A 23,226-nucleotide genomic window follows, 5' to 3' on the forward strand; every position below is an offset into this window, starting at 1 on the left:
TGTATGTTTGGGGGCAAATATTTGGACTCCAGTTTGGGAGACAATATGACAAAGTACTTTTTATGCAAAAATAAAGAAATAAAAAAGTGGTACTCGTTTTCCTCATTCCTACAGGTGCCCAACCAGGTTGACTTGTTGGAGTGCATTTTCTGCATTCTTAATAGATAGCTAGCAGGAAACGCCTTGCACAGCCTGAGCTAAAGGGATAGAAAGTAGCAAAGGGAGGGTACAAATTCCCAGCTCCTCCTTCCCTGAGCTGTTCCAAAGTGAGTCAGACAGCTCTGGTCATCAAAACGCATCGTTGCTTCCCTACTACAGAATCCTGTTCTATCTCAGGTAGTTTTCCAGAATAAAGGTAAGACAAGCTGGGGACTTTGGCAGGGGAAGAGGGGAGGATATTTGACTGGAAAGAAATTGTACAGCATTACATGCTGGGCTTAGCGAGAAACAATGTGATTCTTTGGGGGCTTTTGGTGCAGATGATCACAGTGACAGCCATCCCTCTGGATTTGCAATCTAGTTAGGGGTGCAATTTTGTTCAGCTGTGATGACTGAGTCCAGGCAGTGTGCATGTGGCAAACTTGAAACTAAACTTCTGGTTTTGGTACTTTAGAAAGTAGTTTAAGTCTACTTGGAGCACTTGCTATCTTTCTATTTTGGAAACTAGCATCTCCTGAGACAAGGCTTTGCAGCAACCCTCTCTCCCAGGCCACAAACTCTACCCATTCCCTCCTGAATAGGCTCCTCTTATTCATCGGAGGATGAAGGCCTCAAATTTCTCCGAAGGCTGCAGTGAGAGTCTGTCTTTTATAGAATTAAAATCAATGACAACTCGGACAATTACATTTTATTTTATGTTTTAATTATTATTATTCTGGGGAAGGGAAGAGGCAAGATCTCCTATTGAGCAAGCTGGCCTGGAACTCCCATGAGGATCAAGAGATCCTCCTTGTCCCAGCCTCCCCATTAGTTAGCACTCCCACACGTGTTGCCATAGCATCCAACTCAGTTCTCTCAAATGTATTACCTCTTAAATACAATTTCCCTCCACTGGTATCCAAATGTAAGCCAGGGAATTGCTTGTGCCATCAATCCAGGGAAGGAATACCTTTTCTAGTGTGTTTGAAGAGGAAAAGAAAGGCAGAGGTAGTACGTGTGGTGACTCAGGATATCCACTTACTCGTGGTCTGAGCTTCCCAAGTATGATGAATGGAAACATCACCTCTGAGTTTATTTTTAACCTTTTCTAGCTGTGACTATTTGGTCTGTGATCTCTCTGAACTCTCCCCAAGAAGACTAGGAATGTGCATGGGGCCCTGATGTCTAACTAAGACAGGTTTCAGGCTGTATTAAGCCTGAGCCTAACACCGTGGCCATTGGCAACATGGAACACAAGAGGGTGAGTCCTCGAATGGCGCAAACTGACCCTTGCAGCAATGTGGAGGCTTGCAAGAAGCCCTGAGGGAGTGAGCAGAGATTCTGCCCGCATTCCCCAAAGAAAATCATAGTGTTGGTTCTGTGTCCTGGCTTGTGGGCCCGTAGAGATTAGAGATCAACATTGCCTCCATCTGTGATAAAGGGGATTCTGTGGCCCATAAAGTGAGACAGAGAAAGAGAGAGACAAACACAAACACAGAGACAGAGACATGGAGACAGAGAACAGAGGAAGAGACAGAGACAGAGAGGGGGGACTGCTTCATTCATCAGGTAGGCAGGAAGGGATGAAAAGAAGTAGACAGAGGTGGGACCTAGAGAAACCTAGGTTCAAATGCCAGCTTTTCTACTACTTGCCAAAATGGCCTGAGCAGTTTCTTTTCCCTTCTCTAAGCTCCAGCTTGCTGTTTTCTAAAACAGGAATAATAATACCATCTTCAAAGCTTATAAAGATTGGAGAAGGCAGATATATACAGCTTCTGTCACAAAACAGGTATTGTATAAGTTGTATCTTTAAACTATTTCTGCATCCATAGTTATCATTACTTCTTAACATCTTTACTGTGCCAAGTGTCTGAATGTATCTTGGCACTTTATGTTGAATAATTTAACTATAGCAAAATGCACAAAATGTACAGTTTGATGAATTTGGGCAACATAGAGGCATCCATATAGTAAACATCACCCTCATCAAGATACAGGACATAGAAAAGTATAGCCATGCATACTCAGGAGGCTGGGAAAAAGGGATTGTGAGTTTGAGTCAAGCTCAGTATGTATGGAGTAACACTGTTTCAGGATAAACAGAAAAGATGTACCCCCCACAGGCAACTGCTGTTCTGATTTCTATCACTGTAGATTATATGTGGTTGCATAACATGTAAGTGAAATCATACAATATGTGTTTGTGTTTGGCTTTGTGTTGGGCTTCTTTCACTTACTGTAATGCTTCTGAGCATTGTATTGTTCTTGAGTGGACTGGTAGCTTTTTCCTCCCATTTTATTGACAGATTTTACAAGTTCAAATCTGCCTTCCTTTGTTTCTTCTTTCACATTCTTTTCTTTCTTTTTTTTTGCCCTTAAAGAGCGGGACTGGATTTTGTCACTGACTTTTTTGTTCAAAGTTAGTGCTCTACTACCTGAGCCACAACTCCACTTCTGGCTTTTTAGAGATAAGAATCTTGGCGACTTTCCTGCCCAGACTAGCTTCAAACTGTAATCCTTAGATCTCAGCCTCTGAGTAGCTATGATTATAGGCATTAGCCACTAATGCCCAGCTCAAATCATTCTTTCCTACCTAAGAGTACTGTAAAGCACAGAGACATTATGTGTTACCCCCAGAGTTGGACAGCATAGGAAAAGCTCTTCTCCCTCCTCATCTGTGTATGAAATGACATTCAGTCATTCAGCCATTGTTTACTAAATATCTGCTTTGTGCTAGGAATGAACAGAGTAATACTTTCTGATCTAAACGATCTTTTAGACTAGAGTAAAGGCAATCTATTACATCTTAGTCATTTTCATTGTGTGCAAAGAATGAATAAATTCAAAACATCTTTGGCTAGAGCATGTGGCAAGTCAGATTTTGGTAGATAAAGCTAAAGAAGTACCCTGTGAGGTGGTTTCTCCAGTAAAGAAAGGCTACAGTATGCCTTATGTGCTCAGTTGATGTACATGCAAATGGCCTAGTGGCTTCTGCCTTTTAGGAGATGACAATGCAGCCAACACCAGTGATGGAATCCAACTTCAGAGCAATTCCTCAAACAGTGATCGGGTATCTTTTCTATTCTAGGCAGCATAACTGACAAGCTTATAGTCTTTTATAACATTGTTTTCTGGAGATCCAGATTTGTTTCAGAATATGTCTATCGAGTTCTTAGAGCTGGTGATGTTTGGGATTCCTCATTTTTTATGCTAGAGTGTAGGTACTGGCAGGACACCATCTTATACAGATCAGGGTAGCAGGACTATGAGAATTTGATTGGTCTCATTGTCTTACATGGACTTGGTCAAGATGGGAAAGAACGTTTACTATTTAGGTTGAAATTGCGTAGCACCCACCGGATTGCTTAGCCTAGCTTTCCAAGGGAGCTGTGTCTAAAGATCTTTCTATGCTAACCTTGGTTCATTTGTTGAGAAGCTCACTTCTACATAAGCCAACTTACTGTGGGTTGTGACTTCAACATCTCCCCATCCCTTATCTAGTTACTGATGCTTTCCTGGGTTGTCTAATAATCCTCATTTGCAAGTGAAGGCCATTTTAGTGCTTTGTAGAGCTTTGCTCTGTTGCTCTTTGATCACTAAGCTCCTTAGTAAATGGTGTAGGCCAGCACAGAATTGTTATTGGCATTAAAGAATGTGGTGGTACCCTGGGGCCTCTTTATTTGCTAGAAGCAAACAGTAGACCCACAAGTATGCCCGTCATTCAAATAGTAGCTAAGTCATTGATAAAAGAGTGCGAATGACATTTTGCTTTTGCCTTGCATCCATCACCTGCCTGTACCACTTAGGCATCAATGGAGGAAATGAAGAAAACTGGTGTCCGGCTGCCCAGAGGCAGACAGAAGCCTATAAAGACTGAATGGAATTCCCGGTGTGTGATCTTCACCTACTTCCATGGGGATATCAACAGTGTAGTGGATGAGCACTTCTCCAGAGCTCTGCGAAATATCAAGAGACCCTGGAGACCACATCCCACAAGCCAGAGTGAAAATGTGATACTGAGCAACGGTGAGCATGCTGGGAAGGAGGAGGTTTTTGCTGTAAGATCAATTCTTCGAAATTCTCCAATGCCATGGGTAATGTGTAGAGTTACTAAATGCAAGTCACTTTGCCTAGTGAGAAGCTACACGACTGCTTAACAGTTCCATGTAAAAATGTTTAATCAAATTAGTTCACCGAGGTCATGATGTCCTCAGTTGTGTTAAATGCTGGATTTGAAACTGAGCATACTGTAAGCCGATCTATTGCTCAAAAGAGGAATATCATATCGTGTGCATTTAAAATACCCAAATTTCAGGAAAGCCATATACAATCAAGCCAGTGGGAGCCACTGACTCTAGGCATTTTGGCTTTTAGGAGCCCTCACTTGAATAAACATTTTTACATTATATAACATATTTGCATTGGTATAAATATGAAGGTAATCCAGACTGGATCCATTTTTCTGCATGCAGTATAATGATCATAATCACTTCTTCTTCTGATTTGAAAATGAATTCCAATTTTGTAAACCCCTAAAAATATTCATGGTCCCTAGGCCCATTGGCATCCTGTATCTATTTAATGAAGTCACCACTAGACATGGCTGTTTTGTTTCTCTTCTTAGGATTTGTCAACACCAATTCCAATATATATTTATGTTTCCTTCATGACTGCACCCCGCCTGCTGAGTCTCTGAATTCCACGACATTAGATACTCAGTCTGTTAATTGTTTCTTTCCAAGTAGCTAGCACAATAATGAGGCTTATGGAAGGTGCTTAATAAGTTATGTTTGAATGAATGAAACTGTGCTTTGGATTATTGAAATGTAACTTACAAATGAGGTCCCTTGGTGTAGTTTCCCTTGCTCATAACATAATTCCACAGACTAAGTTACGAAGAAAACAAACATATTTAGGCTGAAGGTTCTGGTCTAAGGTCAGGGGCCCATATTTGCTAATGGCCTTCTCATGGACAGAGTCCTAAAGCTTTGCAAAGCATCACAATGCAAGATCCCAGGAAAGTATATGTGTGTGTGTTCTCTAACCTCTCCTTATTGAAAAGCCACTTGCAATGTAATTATGGGGAACCCATCATTATTATGCCGTTATCTAATCTGCAACCATCTCCACTCCCAAATACCACAGTGGATTAAATTTCTACCCGCATAATATTTCACAGAGATTACCCTCCAACATGACTTTCAGAGTAGACAAACCATGTTGAAATCATAGCATAGGTTATAAGAGACATGGGGTTCTGTGTGACACAGGGCATTACAACCAAAATAACATGTTGGCAGGCCAGCTCTACTACTCCCTCATAATACAGACTTAGGGCATATAACTTCATCTGTCTGTGCCTCAGTTTCCTTGCCATTAAAACAGAGCATTACAGGAGGAGGTTTTCAAGCAGTCACTGGCATGATACATGTTGAGTGACCAGTAATAAGTGCTCTGGGGAGATGGTGAGAGCAGCTTCACATGTTTTGTTTTTTCCTGAATGACTAGGATGAGTGTGATGACCTACATTCAAATGTCAGGATCACAGTGCAGTAGATCTCTCCCAGGAGCTCAGCTGTGTGGATGCTGCCATGTTTTCATTCTTTTTACTTTTTTTTTCAGGGAGGTGGGGGTCAATCCTTTGGTTTGGACTCAAAGCTTGGGCGCTACCCCTGAGCTTTTGTGCTCATGGGTAGTGTTCTCTCATTTGAGCAACAGCTCCACTTATGGCTTATTTATGGTTCATTGCAGATAAAAATCTCATGGGCTTTCTGTCCATGCTGGATTTGAACCCCAATCCTCAGATCTCAGCCTCCTGCGTATCTAGAATTAAAGACATGAGCCACCAATTCCTGATTTATTATAGTGTTTCTTATGTCCTCTGACCCTCACATCACCTAATTATGTGCACATGGCCCTGTTCTTGAGGAAGGCAGCTGTTCTAAATAGAAACATAGCTTTTTTTCTCCATTTAGCTACTTATTTGTTGTGCTTTTCCAGTGAGAATCTCACAAGTCCCTTGACTATACAGATGTTGTCTCGCTGCCTAGTGTGGACTAGAATAAATATTTGCCTGCTGATTGAGCAACTGAAGGAAAGATTGTCTCCCTCAAGGCCTCTCTTATCACAGCTAGGAGTCATGTTTCTCACAAGCTCTGCAGCCTCAGGGGAGGGCCCCATGAACTGGTTTTCACTGGGGGTGTTATATGGCAGATGGACAGTTTGGGAATGGTGGGAAGCTATAGAGGGCCTTTCATTACTGACTGCTGGTTAGCATCCTCGTAACCCCTGAAGGCCAGCTTTGAGTAGCCAAGGTTCTACCACAGCCAGGATGAACAGAACAGGTCCATATTCATGGGCAGGCACTGAAGACTTGCTCACACTCAAAGGGCACTCTGTCAACCAAATATGCAAAGCTCAAACAGAGACCTGTGTAGTTAGGAAATGTTATCATATTGCCTGGTTTCTTTGCCCAAATCAAAGTTATTCTTTATTGATGTAGGTCTAATGTACCCTGGCTATACTACAGGAAAGAAAACACAAACTGGAAGTATCTTTGAGTTATTTCCACTCAGAGGACATGGAGCATTTCAGAATCTTGAAACAAGGGAAGATTCAATAAGCTTTAATTTCTTGGTGAGGGGGGCATGGTCCTCAGGGTATATCTCAACTGGTATTCTCCTATCCCAGGCCTTGCCCCAAGAGAAGAATCAAGGGATTCTTACATTTGAATACCCAGAAGTCTTCGATAGCCACGCTCAAGAAGCTCCACCTCCTCTCTGCTCTCCTACCTTCCATAGTTAGTAGGGGTGGTGAACAAGTGTTAGGTCTGCATTTCAGTGAGAAAAGCAATCCACAGTCACGACCTTTTTGAGTCCTAATAGCCTACACTTCTGTTCCAGTAAGAGGAAGTAATTTGGGCATGCATATAGTGAGAAGGCATCACCAACATCATTGCATTTACTTTGGTCCTCAAAACTCTATGTGTTTTGTACAAGAAAATTCATGCTGCTAGAGGATAAAATGGTGCTTGCCTTTGAGAGGATTACAGACTGGCCCAATGGACCTTTCGAGGTCATAGCCATGTTCTGTTACTCAACCTGGGTGCTTATTACCCAGCTCATAAAAATTCTGTCAACAGCACACTTATATTTGTGCGTATTGTTTGACCTACAAAATACTATTTTACTATACCTAGCTCATTTAAAAGAGGAGGAAACAGCAGTGCAGTGAGGGTATATGCTAAAGAGATGAGTTGCATAGCCAATGAGTGGCTGATATGGAAACTTACCTTTTGCTGGACTTCAGAGCCAGTCTCTTGACATTACTGCCCTGACAACTGAGCCAGTGAGATGATTCAAATTCCACCAGGATTGGAAGTAGTAGTGCTCATAACTGGTAACACTGAGCATTTACTCTGTGTCAGGCCCATGGCTATGGGTCCCTGACAGTTCCTCTCACTGTTCCCATACTTCTGATGGGGAAAGTCAAGTGCATCATTGAATGTTTTGTCCAAAATCTTACAGGTACTAAGGACTGAAAACTTTGTTTCCCATATACGGCTTTGATTTCTGATCCAAAGATCTTAATCACTCAACTTTCAAGGCTAACATATGTTCTCCAGTTGGGAAAAGAAACTAAGATATCTAGCAAAAGAGAGAGAGAGGGAAGGAGGGAGGGAGGGAGGGAGGGAGGGAGAGAGAGAGAGAGAGAGAGAGAGAGAGAGAGAGAGAGAGAGAGAGAGAGAGAGAGAGAGAGAGAGAGAAGCTGAAGAGGCTGAAATCTGAGGTTCATGGTTCAAAGCCAGCCAAGACAGGAAAAGGCAAAGTCCAAGTGAGACACTTATCTCCAATTAAATAACCAGAAACCCAAAAACTGGACTAGGCTCAAGGTGGTAGAATACTAGTCATATACATAAGAGCTCAGGGACAGGCCCAAGCCTTTAGTTCAAGCCCTGCCATGGAAGGGGAAAAAATGTAAAGACCCCCCCACTAGGCAGGCAGGTGATGTGAATGATGTGTGTGACAAAAAATTCACCTTCGTATCCTGGAACGTGACTGCCTCTTCTAAGCTGCCTCTTCACTGTTGTCCAGCACAGAAAGACAAATATGGCATGTTGTTACTCATATATGGGATGTAGACCTAATTTGCTCTAGGCAAGTTACTTTAAGTCATCAAGATTACTGTGAGATGGGGCCGAGAGTTTGGCCTAGTGGTAGAGTGCTTGCCTAGCATGCACTAGCCTTGAGAAAATCCAAGGACAGTGCTCAGGCCCTGAGCTCAAGCCCAGGACTGGCAAAAAAAAAAAGATTACTGTGAGAACATATGAGTTCAAGTATGTAGAGTGCTAAGCAAAGTATCTGCACTATATTAACTGTTCAGTAAACAGAAATTATTCTACCATTTTGTAAATTTTAGGCTAGAAATTCAGGGAGGGTCTTTCTGAGAGCGATATATAGATATAGATATAGATATAGATATAGATATAGATATAGATACATAGAATAGAAAGTCTGGCCCACCTGGCAAGGATACAAAGGAGGGATGGTCCACTGCAGTGGAGACAAAATTTTCAGTTTCAGAATTGCTTTCCAGAAGATCCTTAGTCTTCCACAATTGTAAATGCAGGAAATGGTAGTGTTTCTGCATGTGTGTGCAAGACAGAAAAGGTCGGAGAGGTCTATGGAGGCAGAATAAGAAATGGGAATTCTCTGAACACATCAGCTCTTTTGAACCCAGGGTCTTAGAAATTTCAAAAGTAGGCTATAGATGCCCAGGGTTGAAATACATACAGAAGAATATATATGAACTCTAAAAGAAATCAAAATCCAAACCTTCTCTCAGCGTACTGAATTGAAGGTTTCTCCCATGCATTCAGTTTGAAAATGTAGTGAAGCCCTCTGGAGCAGGCTATCCTCTCTCTACAGGATAGATGGGCATGCTTCTTGGAACATTTGATCCACAGAGCCTCAGAAAGCGTAGCCCAATCAAATGCAGGATCCTCAGTCCATGAGCCCCCAACACCAAGTCTGATATGGGAAAGTGGAACTTCCCAGGCTGTCCACAATCATTGGAGTAATTAGAAATCAGAACTGAGTTCAGTGTGTCTCCATAGAAAAGCCCAGTCAATCTGTGCTCTGCTGTGTACCCAGTGACTGCATGGGTGGGCCCTTAAATGGTGGCACACCACCTATGCCTCTTAACATTTCAAAGAATTCTGGAAAGGAAGCAGTTAAGAGAACTATTCAAAAGTCTATGTTTCAGGAAGCTTTGTTTTGTACATTTCAAGCTTTCAGTGAACACCTCTGTTATATGTATGAGGTCTGGAGGGCCAGTTTCGATGGAAAGTACCCAGTTGTCAGAGGCTACAGTGTGTTTCTAATTTGTGCTTAGGACATGCAGTACTCTCAATCAATATGGAACATGGACAGTGATTATACAAAATCAGCGTTAATCACCCTGTTTGTGCCACACAGTGTCCTAAATTGCTACTAGCCTGGAGATATCAATTTCCATAAATAACATTCACCCCTAGGCATATATCCTGGTATATTTCCTTGCCCTTCGTTAAATTAAAGGAGAGTTACCATTGCCCATTACTCTTGGTGAGGTGCTGTGCAGAATGGCTGTACAGGCATCTTTTGTTTTTCTCATCTCTACATAAAAACCTATGGTGATGGGTTAGGTTTACTGTGCTGACTTCTCAGATATTTTTATCTTCTACAAAATCCAGTTGAACTGAACATTCAGGAGAGCTGAGAAAACTGTGCATGGGGAGACAGGGGAGCAAGCGGTGACTCAGACAAGCTCTCTTGCTAGCCAATATTTCTTTGTCTGTGCATCTAGACCCCTCCTCCAGTATCATTTATAGATGAGACGCCCCAGGCTTTAAGCACCATCTGGTAGAGCTCAAGCTCTTTTCCTTCTCGCCTCTTTGCCCAAGGGGGTGCTGAGAATGGAGAAAAAAATCCATCCATGTTGTGAGCTATGCTAGCTAGCCATCTGAGATCTCATATTCAGCTGGTAGCTCAGGCACAATTGCAAGAGTATCTGTAGAACCCAAGGAGACTCCATCTTTTTTGTGGGCCACGAGGCTTGAACTCGGCCTGGGCACTGGTCCTGAGCTCTTCAGCTCAAGGCTACCACCCTATCCTTGAGCCAAGCCCCACTTCCGGTTTTGTAGAAGTTAATTGGAGATAAGAGTCTCAGGTCCTTTTGTGCCTGCGCTGGCTTTGAACCTTGATCCTCAGATCTCAGTCTCCCGAGTAGCTAGGATTATAGGCGTGAGCCACCATGCCCAGCTTTTCATCTTTTTTTTTGAGACTCCATCTTTAATTAGCCAGTCTATTGGCACTGTGAAAACAGGAACAGTCACCTGTTGAGCAGAACTAATTTGCATTTTCAGGATGAGGTCCAAGCAGCCAAGTCCCTACCTGTCACTTAGTTCTTTACAGGCCTAATCTCCTTTGCTATAGGCCTAATCTCCTTTGATTCAGTATCTTAGCATTTTCATGCCTCAGATTCCTCTGGAAAATAGGGTTTCACCCCCCTAGAGTTTTGAGATCAGCACAGGAGTGCTGGATTCTTTATAAAGTTTGGTGGAGTCCTCATATTTGTTGTATTTAAAGAATATAAAAGAGACCTAAACAAACTGGGCTCTGTGGTTCATGTTTGTAATCCTAACTATTTAGGAGGCAATAATAGGGTGGATCAAGGCTCAAAGCCCAACCAGGACCAGTTCTCTAGATTCCATTTCAACCAATAGAAAGCTGAGTACAGTAGGGCATCTTTTATCCCAGCTACATGGAAAATGTAAATAGGCGAACCACAGTTTCAGTTGGCCAAAACACAAAGGTGAGCGTATTAAAAAATTCCAAAGGCCTTCTTGAATACTTGTTTGTTAAACACGTTATTTGAAATATGATGTAAAAATCAATGTTAATAAATTCATTAATAAAAAATACGAAAGGCAAAAAAGGCCCAAAAAAGATGAATGCTACCAGTACCTAAACACAAAGTAAACATTTATACTTCTAGAATAGTTTCTTAAAGAGGTAATTTAACAAGGGAGCAAAGATGTATACAAAAAGATACTCACTAAAATGTTGTTAATAGAATTGAAAAAATACAAAATACAAAAACTACTGAGCTGGGGGGAGCTGGGAGCGCGGCTTAGTGGTAGAATGTTTGCCTAGCATGCACAAAGACCTGGGTTTGATTCCTCGGTACCTCATACACAGAAAAAGCTGTAAGTGGCACTGTGGCTCAAGTGATAGAGCGCTAGCCTTGAGCAAAAAGTGTCCAAGACAGTGCCCAAGTCATGAGTTCAATCCTCAGGACTGGCAAAAAAAACAAAAACAACTACTGAGCTGTGTACAAATATGACTTGTATTGTCTATTTTAATGATAGGATACTGTATAACATTTAAAAACTGATATTTAATGCTATTCATTTCTATGCAAGGATATTTATTATAATTTGCTGAAACAAATCTGCTTAAATTATAATACATGTTGTGAAAACAATGTATATAATAACACAAACCAATTCCAGATGGGAAGTGCAATTGAAAGAGGGCAGTACCTATTTATTGGTTTTAGGGTATGTGTGTACATGCATAAACTTGCACATAAATGTACTAAAAGTGTGTATGTTCACAGGTGCATGTGAAACTTTTTCAACTTAAAAATCATAATATGGGCCAGAGGTTTGTGGCCTAGTGGTAGAGCACTTGCGTAGAATGCACAAAAACCCAGGTTTGATTCCTTGGCACTACATACATAGAAAAAAAGCCGGAAGTGGTGCTGAGGCTTAAGAGGTAGAGCTCTAGCCTTGAGAAAGTCCAAAGACAGTGCTCAGGCCCTGAGTTCAAGCCCAGAACTGGCCAAACAAAACAAGACAAAACACCATAATATGCACCCAGAAGTGGTGGTTCACGCCTATAATCCTAGCTACTCAGGAGGCTGAGATCTGAGGACTGAGGTTGAAAGCCAACCTGGGCACTGAAGACCTTAAGACACATATCTCCAGTTAATCCATAGAAAAGAGGAAGTTGGGCTGTGGCTTAAGAGGTAGGGCGGTACCCTTGAGCTGAAGAGCTTGGGAACAGTGCCCAGGCCCAGATTCCATGCCCCTCAACAAACAACCACAAGAAATCGTGTGTGTGTGTGTGTGTGTGTGTGTGTGTGTGTGTGTGTGTGTAATAGAATTAACCCGAAGAAAATAAGCCACTTTCATTTTGAAATACTCTGCACATATCTAACATGGTTTCTAAATCTTTTCTTCTCAGATAGTAACATGCCACCGAATCAGTGGCGTTTCTCATCTCCATGGTCAAGGCCACATCCAGAATCATCTCTTGCAAATGGTGCCACCAGTAGCAGCTTGAATGTGTCTGGTCGCTTGATGATGGATCAGTACCCATTGGGCCTGACTGAGGCCTGCTCTGCACCTCCTGAGGGGCTATGGCATTTCCCCTCCCTGGCCAGCTCTCACTCCTCAGAGCCTGGCTACTCCCAAGTTTTCTCTAACAGGCACTTGGCTCCAGAGCCCCAACCTGATGGAAGACGCGATCACCTCCTCAGCCTTCTCCAGGGGGAGACAGGCCTAAAGCGCCACCAAGAGCGTGCCCTGCGAGACGAGTACAGCACCAGCCAGGTTGCCGGAAGTTCAGGATTGCTCCTCAGTGGGCCTTCCAGTGCTATCCCCCGTAAGGAGATAGATACGCCGAGAAGAGTGTGTGAGTGATTGTGACTGAGAGTGAGTGAGCATGTGATGAGCGGCTCCGATTAATGGCTGCCACTCTGGACTTGGGGCTTGCAGAGGGATGGAGTGTATTGCTTAAACATTCCATAGATCTTCTAGGCTTCATTGACATTCCATCAACCAGATGGACTTGGCCTGAATTATTCACTCTAGTCTGTTGATTTGGCCTGATCCTAGGAAAACTGATGGGCTGCTGCCTAAGTCATAGGGTCTTGCATTTACCTTGATGGGAGGTAAATGCAAATCATCTAGCTGCAAAACACTCTGTGACGCACCTACAGGCTCAGACTCTATTCTCTAAACAAAGTGACAGCTTGCAATGATGCCAGGCTCTTGGGCAAAACAAGGGCAATCTATACCAACCATCTGCTCCACACATTAAAATGCAAAGCAAGTGGAGATGAGGCCCATCTTGCTTGGAGACCTAACTGCCTGGCTGGCTGTAGCTCACTCCTGTGCACTGAGATTCCTTACAATCACAGCCTTTGACAACCATCTTTCCCCTGGAGCTAAAAACACCCTGAGGGCTCACTAGTTTTCCACAAACGAACTCACCCAACAAATATCTGTGCAAACAAAAGCATGCCACCAGAAAACAAGATTCCCATATTTGTAAAAGAATGAGGGTGGAGCAGGGGGCCAGCGGCTCACACTTGTAATCTTAGCTACTCAGGATGCTGAGATCTGACGATCATGGTTCAAAGCCAGCCAAGGCATGAAAGGCCTTGAGACACTTATCTCCAATTAATCAGCAGAAAAGTGGAAGTGGTGCTGTGACTCAAAATGGTAGAACACTAGCCTTGAGTGAAAGAGCTCAGGGACAACACCCAGGCCCAGAGTTCAAGCCACAACCACCACCAACAACAACAAATAAAAACAAGAGTGGACTTCCTGAATTATACTTGCACTAAAAAAATGCAACCTAGGCTTCACAAGATCTCCTTTCATGAGAAATACATGTTGTAATACAAATATTTTGTAGTTTCACAGGACCAAGGTGCATCCTTTTGCATTCTCTCTTCCCAAAGAATTTTCATTTGCAGCTCTCTAATATATATCTATATAGCTATGGTTATGCGCCTGAAAGTACTGGAAGCTGTCTTTACTGTCAGCTAAATATATTGTACACAAAGAGCCAATTCGGCATAAGTCCAACACTACATTCCATCTGAATGCTGAAAACAGCTTTTCCATTAAAATACTACCCCATCATTTCCAGAGTCTGATGAGGAGGGAGGGGGAGAGAATTAGACAAACGATTGAGAAATGTAAAAATATTCTCCCCCATGTTCTTTATAAAATTTTTTTCTACTGAATTCAGAGGGAAAAATTAAACCAACTGTGTTTATATGTTATGCTTATGCATACACATAGCAGAACAGTTTCAATAGTAAGTTAACACAGATGGCTCAAATCGTCATCTTGCAAACATAAAACCACTCTATAGATCAAATCCAATTCAGCATCTACTACAAGCCAGGCACATCATGCCTACGGAAAATTGAGGTATTATCTAGGTCCCAGCACCTCTAGAATGCATCCACAAACCAATGTTTATCATCAAATATCATCGCACTCTCCACATGCGTACGAATGCTACCATTGACTGTATTCATGGATGACAGTCCAGTCTTCATTAGGAACATTGCCTAGAAGATGAGGACAAAATCTAAGGGATTAATGACAGAATCTTCTGCGTTTAAGTATCTGTTAAGAGAAAATAGGTCTTATGTTCATTCACCGAGATGTAGACAATTTGAGACTTCTTGGGTACAACTGGGAACTTTCTCAGTTCCAGAGCTTTCATTTCCAGTCATGTTTTCTTCTTTGTATTCCAGTAAAGAAAGTATATGGCTCCCCTAGTGGTGGATCTGACAGACCCGGCCCACCAGTTCAAAGTAAGTATTTGGTTCAGCCTTGGGTAATGTGACTCCTTGTACTGGTAACAAAATTGAAATGTTTGTAAACTAAAAAGCTGGGCCGATAGCAGCTCACAGGAGCTTTATTTCTATTGTTTCATGAGTAGAATTGATTTCATTTTCATTTAAGTAACCCTTAACCGCTTCTGAAATCTCTTAAACTTATTTTCATGTGGCTAGAGAAACATCTCTATGGAGTTCTTTTATTATAAGCAAGGTGACCTGGAATAATGAAAATATTAATGAGGATTAGCTGTCCAGCTGTTCAGTTTTCAGCCTACCACCCTAGGACGCTCCAGAGTGGTATCGATGGAAACTTCCAGATGCAGACAATGTGGAGGGGGGGCAGGAATAGGCTCCTCCTAGCCTGGGATCTGGGTTTAAATCATGGCTTTGAATCATTGCTTACTAGTCTCTGTAACTTGGTAGCATTCATGATGCTTTTATCCTTTCCTTTCCTTCTCTTTTCTTTTTTTCTATTGCTGGTCCTGGGGCTTAAACTCAGGGCTTGAGTGCTGACCATGTTTTGTTTTTGTTTTTGCTTAAGGCTAGCACTCTACTACTTGAGCCACAGCTCCACTTCTAGCTTTTTGGTAGTGAACCTGGAGATTATGGTCCCATGGACTTTCCTACATGGGCTGGCTTGGAATCATGATTGACAGAGCTCAGTCTCTTGAGTGGTTAGGACGATAGGCGTGAGTCACTGGCACCCAAGTTGGTCACATTTCTTCCAAGCTCCATATCTAGGTGACTCATTTATTGAATGAGCTTTAAGATATTATCTATCTCATAAAGATTCTGGGCACATTATGTCACTCAATGCACATACAGTCTGAGAATAGTGCTACCGTAAGTCATCAAAACATATAGCCTAGGGCTACAGTTCAGGGTAAATTCTTGCCTACAACAGTTGCCCATTATTCAGAGACCCTGAGTTTTAATCGTGGCATAAAAAATTAAAACTGAACAAATAAAATGCATGTGACTTTGAGTTGATATTTTGTGTACTCCAAGCTTTATCCTGTGTGTTTAAAAGAGAATCAAGGGGCTGGGAGAAGTTTGGCCTAGTGGTAGAGTGCTTAACTAGCATGCATGAAGACCTGGGTTCAATTCCTTGGTATCACATACATAGAAAAAGCCTGAAGTGGTGCTGTGGCTCAAGTGGTAGAGCGATAGCCTTGAGGAAAGCCAAAGGACAGTGTTCAGGCCCTGAGTTCAAGCCCCGGAACTGGCAAATAAATAGATAAATAAGAATCAAAAGGAGCTGGGTGCCAGTGGTTCAAGTCTGTAATCCTAGCTACTCAGGATGCTAAAACCACAGGATTATAGTTTGAAGCAAATTCTGTGAGAAAGGTCTGTGAGACTTCATCTCCAAAGTAATCAGCAAAATGTTTGGCTGGAGGTGTGACTTAAGTGATAGAGCATCAGTCAAGAAAGCAAGTTAAAGGACTGCAAACCTTGAATGCAAACCATATTACTGGTACAGCGAGGCAGAGATGTAGGAAAAAAGAGACAGAGACAGAGATAGACCAAGACACTGAAAGGAAGAAACATCCATAGTCCCTGATCTCAGGCATATACTAGCCTGTGAGAAGATGATGGGGTGAGGAGAATATATAGGCTGCTGTTAAATGGTCAGTTCCATGAGAGTGAGGACTGAGATTTGAGGGATGAACTATTGGACTCCTCAATATCTGCAACAGTACTTGGCACAGACATCTACATATAGGTGCTGAATGCATGAGTGAGTGAATGAGTGAATTGATGCTGAAAACGATAAAAGATCACTTTAAAAGGAAATAGAAGAACATATTGAAGTAAGTGTGATGGCTCATTCCTGCAATCTCAAAATTTAGGAGGCTAAGGTAGGAGGAAGATGGAGAATTCTAAGTCAGCCTGGTCTATTTAGAAAGTACTTGTTTAAACAAGCAACAGCAACAACACAAAAATAGCGGGAGGGATCTGCCAATATAGCAAAAAAATATCCTGCTTGAAGCCTTATGTATGACAAACTAAACAGCCAACCTCAGTGATTAACTGTCCATATCCAAGTGAGGTCATATGTTTAGGACTGGATCACCTCTGGTTGGATTGTATTTCATATACGTCCCTGCCCATGGGACAAAAGACTAGGAGAGCTGGTCTTCTAATTCAGGAAAATCAGTATTGTGATGACTTCTAAGTTAATCTTCACTAATAATTTTCACATAATCTCATTGTAACTGTTGGCATTACTAATAATTTCATGCTTGAAAATTGCATATGTGCCAAAGTAACAGCATTAACATTTATTAAGGGTTGGCAATCAACCAAATACCATGTATGCCATCCTACTTATCATTTGTTATATGACTGTGATGTGTAATGTATAAATATATAATATATTATTATATAATATATAATGTATACAAATGCATATAATTATATGATTATTTTGTATAATGTATATAACATACATTATAATGATAATATATTACACAGAAAGAGGGATACAGAGGCTCAGAAAGAAAACAAAGAAGCAAAGAACAACATTATCTCAGGAAAGAGGTAAAGGGATGATCATTCTTACAGAGAATAGTTGAGGGAGGTGGGGGATAAGCACGTGGTTATAGCAGTCTTAAGGCGACCATCGTTCCACTGTGGCTTTGGGGAGAGGGAGGCTGCTGGAAGTAGGAAGGGGAGCACCAAGAAAGACCTTAGAATCCAACAAAGCCCTTTTTCTGAAGCAAGATACCAGTCTCCCAATCTTTTTTTTAAATTGGTAGTTGTAGTGTTTGAACTCTGGCCCTGGAGGCTGTCTGTAAGCTCCTCAGCTCAAGTCTACTGCTCTACCACTTTGAGCCACAGTGCCACTTCCAGTTTTTTGGTGGTTAATCGGAGATTAGAATCTCGTGGATTTTCGTGCCTGGGCTGGCTTTGAACTGCAATCTTCACAAAGATCTTAGCCTCCTGAGTAGCTAGGATTGCAGGCGTGAGCCACCAGCACCCACACAGTCTGCTAATGTTGTCTACTGTCAAGAACCACCCAGAAGCTTGTTACCAGTCTGGGTTATAAACCTTTCTTCTCAGTGGAGTAGATCTACATGAGATACATTCACCTCCTCATATGTTTTATTCATTATATATTTTATATTAGCCTCGCTTTGAAATGAACCACAGGGGTGTTACCATAGAGATTGTAATAGCTCTGAAAAGTTTGTTATGTGAGGTCCCAGATAAATATTTGTCAAAGGGAGGAAATCAGGGTCTCCTCCAGCCCCTCTAATATGGACTTAGCCTCTCATGCACCTATGTAGAAGGATTGTGTGGCATGAAAGAGTAATCACAAGTGAAGAGTGATGAAAGAAAAACCTTGGAAAAGGCATTCCAGAGGTAAGTTCCACCAACAGGGTGTCAAAACTTTAAGTGAGACTGATCTTATCTTTTCTGTGTAGGAATGGAAATTGATTTTGCATTACTTCAACATATGCAGCTTTTGTTGACTATTGATACTGTTTTTTTACTAGATGTAGTGGTATAGTATTGATTGCACCATACCAGTAAATAACATAGCCCTTGTCTGTGTGTAGCTAAGTGGTTTATTAGGAAATACATAACTTTCCACCATCAAAAAGTGGAGAAAAAACAAAAATATTTCCAAGTTGTGATCAATTTTGTGAAGGTATTAAAATAGAGGGAAATACTTGCCTGATATTGGTGGCGCACACCTTTAATTGTAGCTACTCGGGAGGGTGACACTTGGGGACTGTAGTTTGAAGCCAGCCAGAGCAAAAAAAGTCCATGAGACTCATCTCCAATAAGTTTCCAAAATGTTGGCGGTGGAGCTGTGATGGCTCAAATGGTAGAGCACCCGCCTTGAGCAAAATAAAGTCAAAGAACAGCAAAGGCCTTGCACTGAAGCCCAAGGACTAGAACAAAAAAAAAAAAACAGAGAGACCTCTGAGAATGTTCTATGTGTGTAAAGACCTGAATGAAGTGAGAGAGCCAGGCCTGGGAGGAGTTAGAAAGAAGCTAAGGGAACTGGAGGAAACTGTTTCTGCAAAGATTCAAGGTGTGTGAAAAATAGAAAGAAAGAGCCAATATAGATGGACTGCAGTGACAAAGAGAGAATGTAATACAGGACAAGGCTAAATAAGGGTCAACTGACATATGGGTCATATGAGAAGTTTGAATTTCGCATCCTAAATGCTCTGGTAAGGTGAGGAATGAAAGTAATTTAAGTGTGATATAATTTGTATCTGTTGAGGTCGAATGAGCTGTTATGGGGGAGATGAGATGGGAAAAGGGATAAATGAAAACACAGTGGGTAGGAGGTGAGAAACCTAGCAGGATGAGAACCTGCATTATGTGGCAGCAGTGGACATGGATAGAAGCTGATGCATTTTGTTTTGCATAAGTATATTTTATATATTTTTTTTATTTTTAAGCCAATATTGTTGCTTAAACTTAGGGTCTCACACTCTCTCTTGGCTTTTCCACTTAAGGTTTGTCTTCCTGGTGTGGCTTTGAACCATGATCTTCAGCTCTCAGCTCCCAGGGAAGCTGATGTATTTTAGAAGTCTCTGGGAACATCAGCTCTTAGAATTTCATGGAGTGGATGTAGGTAGTGTGGGGAAATAGAAAAATGTGGATGAGCGCCGAGGTTTCTCATTTTATCGAGTGTGTGAAAGGTGGTACTTGTATCACAATGGCAAAGACAATAGGGACCCCAAGACTGTACTGGCCATGTTAAGGCTACAGTGCCTATATGGCATCCAAATGGACATATCCTCTAAGCAAATTATATATGTAAATGAAGAGTTCAGAAAATTCCTAACAAACGTTTAGGATTTATCAGTACAATATAAATGGCATCCCTGGATGAGATCATCTAGGCAGAGTATGTAGATCATGAGAAGGAAGTAGAGGACAAAATCCTACAGAATGCCAATATTGGGAGGCTGGGAAAATGAGGAATCAACAAAAGAAAGTGGGAAATAGGGGCCCATGTGGCAGGAGAATTTGGACAGAAAGTAAAGAGAAGAAAGTTTGAAACAGAGGGGATGATCAAAGCTAGCCTCTGTCCAGAGGTCTAATAAGAAAAGGACAGACAATTTGCTGTTGGGTGGGTTATCAGTGAAGTTGGTTTTCTTGTGAAAAGCAGTCTTGTTGATGTGCTATCAATAAAACCAGCTTGGACTTGATTGAAGAGTGAAAGTGAGATGAGAAAATGGAGACGGTAAAGGTCAGCAGCGTTTAGAGGAGTTTAACACTAAAACAATGAGAGAAATGAACTAGCAGGTAAGGAGATCAGTGGTATTGCTTTTTAGAAGGCAAATAGTAGAGTTTATTTTAGGATAATGGAACAATCCAGTAAAGATGAAAAGATTGACAGCGTAAGAGGTGGTAACTTCATGGGAGAATCCTTAAGATTAGAAGGGACAGGTAGAAGTATTGATGCTCTCCTTCCATAGGACATTTACAAAGGAAGGCGAATGATACCACACAGCCAAATAGATTTGCAAATTTCTTTGTAGCAAGACTAAAGAATATGAATCGATTGGTTTCTGTTTCCTCAGTATGAATGATTTCTGCTTTTACAATCAACAGTGGGGTAGGCACATCGGATAAGTGTAAGAGTGGGGAGCGCTTAGAAGGAGTGTTGGAAGACAAGCCTGCTAGTAGAGACACATAAGCAGGATTTCTGATTGCTGATCAGAAGTGTGAGTTCATGGATTTCAGATGGAGGCCATCAGCTGGTTATGTGATTTTCCTTGACCAGGCTCCCTTTATATAACTTGCACAGAAAACAAGTGAGTGGCTCACGCTGAATTGCAATTGTAGCAAGTGAGTGTGGTGGATACAGAACAAGAATAGTTGAGAGTATTTGCAAATGAGTTAGTACAACAAGGGCCCATGGTATCTAAATTGCACAAAGAAGAAAATAAAGAAAGCTGGAAGGTAAGGGGCTAGTGGAGGTTAATACATAAGAAGTTGTGCTGAAATATTTGAAAGGGATTCCTAAAGCCAATGAAATGTGAAGTAGTGTGGTTGAAGTATGTTGACAATGTCTATGTGTGAATGAGTGGCTGAGGTAAAGTACAAAGTCATTATAGATGACAAGAATTATGACAAAAATCATGGAAATTGCATAAAAAAGAACCATCAACACATCTAGAATGTAGTGACCCACACCGCTATTCCATCTGCTAAGGAGATTGAGGTTGGAGGATCCTAAGTTCAAGACCACCTTGGGCAAAGCTATTAAGAGTCTATCTCAAGCACAAAATATAAACAAAATGACAAGGAACATAGCTCAAGTGCCAGAGTACTTGCTTGACATGAACAAGGCTCTAGGTTCCATCCCCAGCAATGAGAAAGAAATTTAAAAACTAGCAACAAAAATAGTAAGTACAGTAAGTACCTACAAAGATTTTATTTTTAATCTTATTGTTAATCAGAAAAACCAAGTCAAAGTGAAGATGGAACGAGGTCATTTTTCTTATGATTTTTTAAAGTTATTCACAGTAATTTCACTTGGACACATAGAGAGGCATCGTCTTGTGAAAAACAAAAGAATATGCCACGTGCCAGTAGGGCATGCGTATAATATTTGCTAATTGGGAGGCTGAGAATGGGAGGATTACAATTTGAGATTAGCCTGGGCCGAAAAGTTCATGAGATCCCTTCCCAACTGAGAGCTTGGTGGTGATGGCATACACCTGTTATCCTAGCTACACTAGATCTTGGCTTAGATGTATGAATGGAAGCAAGACTCCATCAGAAAAATAACTAGATGGGTGTCAGTGGCTCCTTAGTTAGTCAGTAGGTTGAGATCTGAGAACCAGTTTTCAGCCAGCCTGGATAGGAAATACTATGCAACTCTTTCCTGCAATTAACCAGCAAAAAGCTGGACGTAGAGCTAAGGTTCAAGTGGTAGAGCACCAGAGTTGAGTGGAAAACTTAAGAGACAGTGCCTAGGCCTTGAATTCAAGCCCTAGTACCTATGCATTCCTGCCACACATAAATTGGCAACACACAAAAATGGCTGAATATGTGGCCCAGTAGTTGAGTACTTGCAAACCAAATCTAGACCCTTATTTCAAACCCCAGCATCACGCAAATAAAACTAATAGTGAACATTTACTTAAAGGTATATTTGCTAGCTGATATTCTATGGGTTATATCTGTCTTGAATGCAATCCTCATCAGAATAAATCAGGAGTTTCTATTTACTTGTTCATTCAGCTAGGCTACATAACTGGCCCAAGGTCAAACAGAGGGGCAGCAGTGGATCCAGGACTCAAACATGGGTTCATTTGACTCAAGAGTTAGCTTCATCATCACGCCTATCTTCTTTTGCAGAAAACCAGTCTCAGGAAAGAGGAAAAGATCTGTTTTTTTACTGACACCGGTGTTGATGAAGAAAATTCTCAGTTTTAAAGCCTGCTCATGATTTTCTACTGTGAACACTGAAGGTCTAGAGACATCACCGTCCTTTTCTGTGTGTACTACTAAATAAAGATACGCAACAGAGTAGAACCAAGCACATGTTTATGCTTTTGTTAAAGTCATGCAATGCTCTTCCTTGGCTACTATGTAGTAGGAGTTTCCAGATGCAAGCAAATTCCCAGCATATAAAACCTGTAAATAAGCTGTTACATACTGTTAAGCAAAGAAGTCTGCCTATTTGCTCATCCTGTTGCCTCACTGAACCCCTTGCCCTTTTACCTGGAAATCATAGGCACTCTCAGGCTCACCCACCAGTAGTGTTCCTGAAACCAAGACTGGGCATGTAGTATTTTATGGGGCTGTTCCCCTTTTCTGACTGCATCGAGGTACCAAGAGCAGTCTGACACTTCCCAGCCTTCACTAGACTGTAGCCAAGTGTTCTTCCTCTACCAATAGCAAACGTGCACGTGGTAAAGGAGGGTCATATTGTGAGAAGAACGTTAACATGACTCCTTCCATGTCTACAGTCTAGAAGAAGACGTGACAAGTCTCCTTGTGGACTTGATAAATGAAGTACTTTCTCTTGGAAAGCTGAGGTCCTCAATTCTAAAAGACCAATTCCAAGAGAAAGTTGTTGAGAAATATAAGACCTTGCTGGTAATTGACCAGTGTATTCCATCCCAAGATAAAACGATTGCTAGAGAACTTCTTGTGTATGCAGAACATTTCTTGGGTACAGTGTCTTGAACTTTGCAATGCCTACGTGTGATTATGATGGCCCTGCTGTCTGACACCCTGTAGGCATCAGTGTGGACCTTAATAAAAACCTCCTACGGGGCCTACTAGGCTTCCATACACAATGCAACTTCTCCTTTAGTTTGTTTAGGGCTTGCAATCTCTAGGGAGTATTCATTTCTTTTTATCACCAAAGTATTTTGGGGATACCCTGTGGTGTGTCATCAAACTTGGAGG

General features: G+C 41.6%; 1 protein-coding gene across 1 annotated transcript; it reads left to right on the top strand.

Annotated features, from left to right (window-relative positions):
* Nucleotides 1-322: 322 nt before the first annotated feature.
* Nucleotides 323-22,333, top strand: Vgll1 (vestigial like family member 1). Its single transcript, XM_090326415.1, has 6 exons — nucleotides 323-355; nucleotides 1,855-1,927; nucleotides 3,945-4,164; nucleotides 12,429-12,848; nucleotides 14,743-14,802; nucleotides 22,168-22,333. The coding sequence occupies exons 3-6, from the start codon at nucleotides 3,951-3,953 to the stop codon at nucleotides 22,209-22,211; spliced, it is 738 nt and encodes a 245-aa protein (XP_090182541.1). The 5' UTR covers nucleotides 323-355; nucleotides 1,855-1,927; nucleotides 3,945-3,950; the 3' UTR covers nucleotides 22,212-22,333.
* Nucleotides 22,334-23,226: the final 893 nt, after the last annotated feature.

Source organism: Megascapheus bottae, chromosome X (genome assembly GCF_031878675.1).
Source record: "Megascapheus bottae isolate mThoBot1 chromosome X, mThoBot2.hap1, whole genome shotgun sequence".
Lineage (NCBI taxonomy): Eukaryota > Metazoa > Chordata > Mammalia > Rodentia > Geomyidae > Megascapheus > Megascapheus bottae.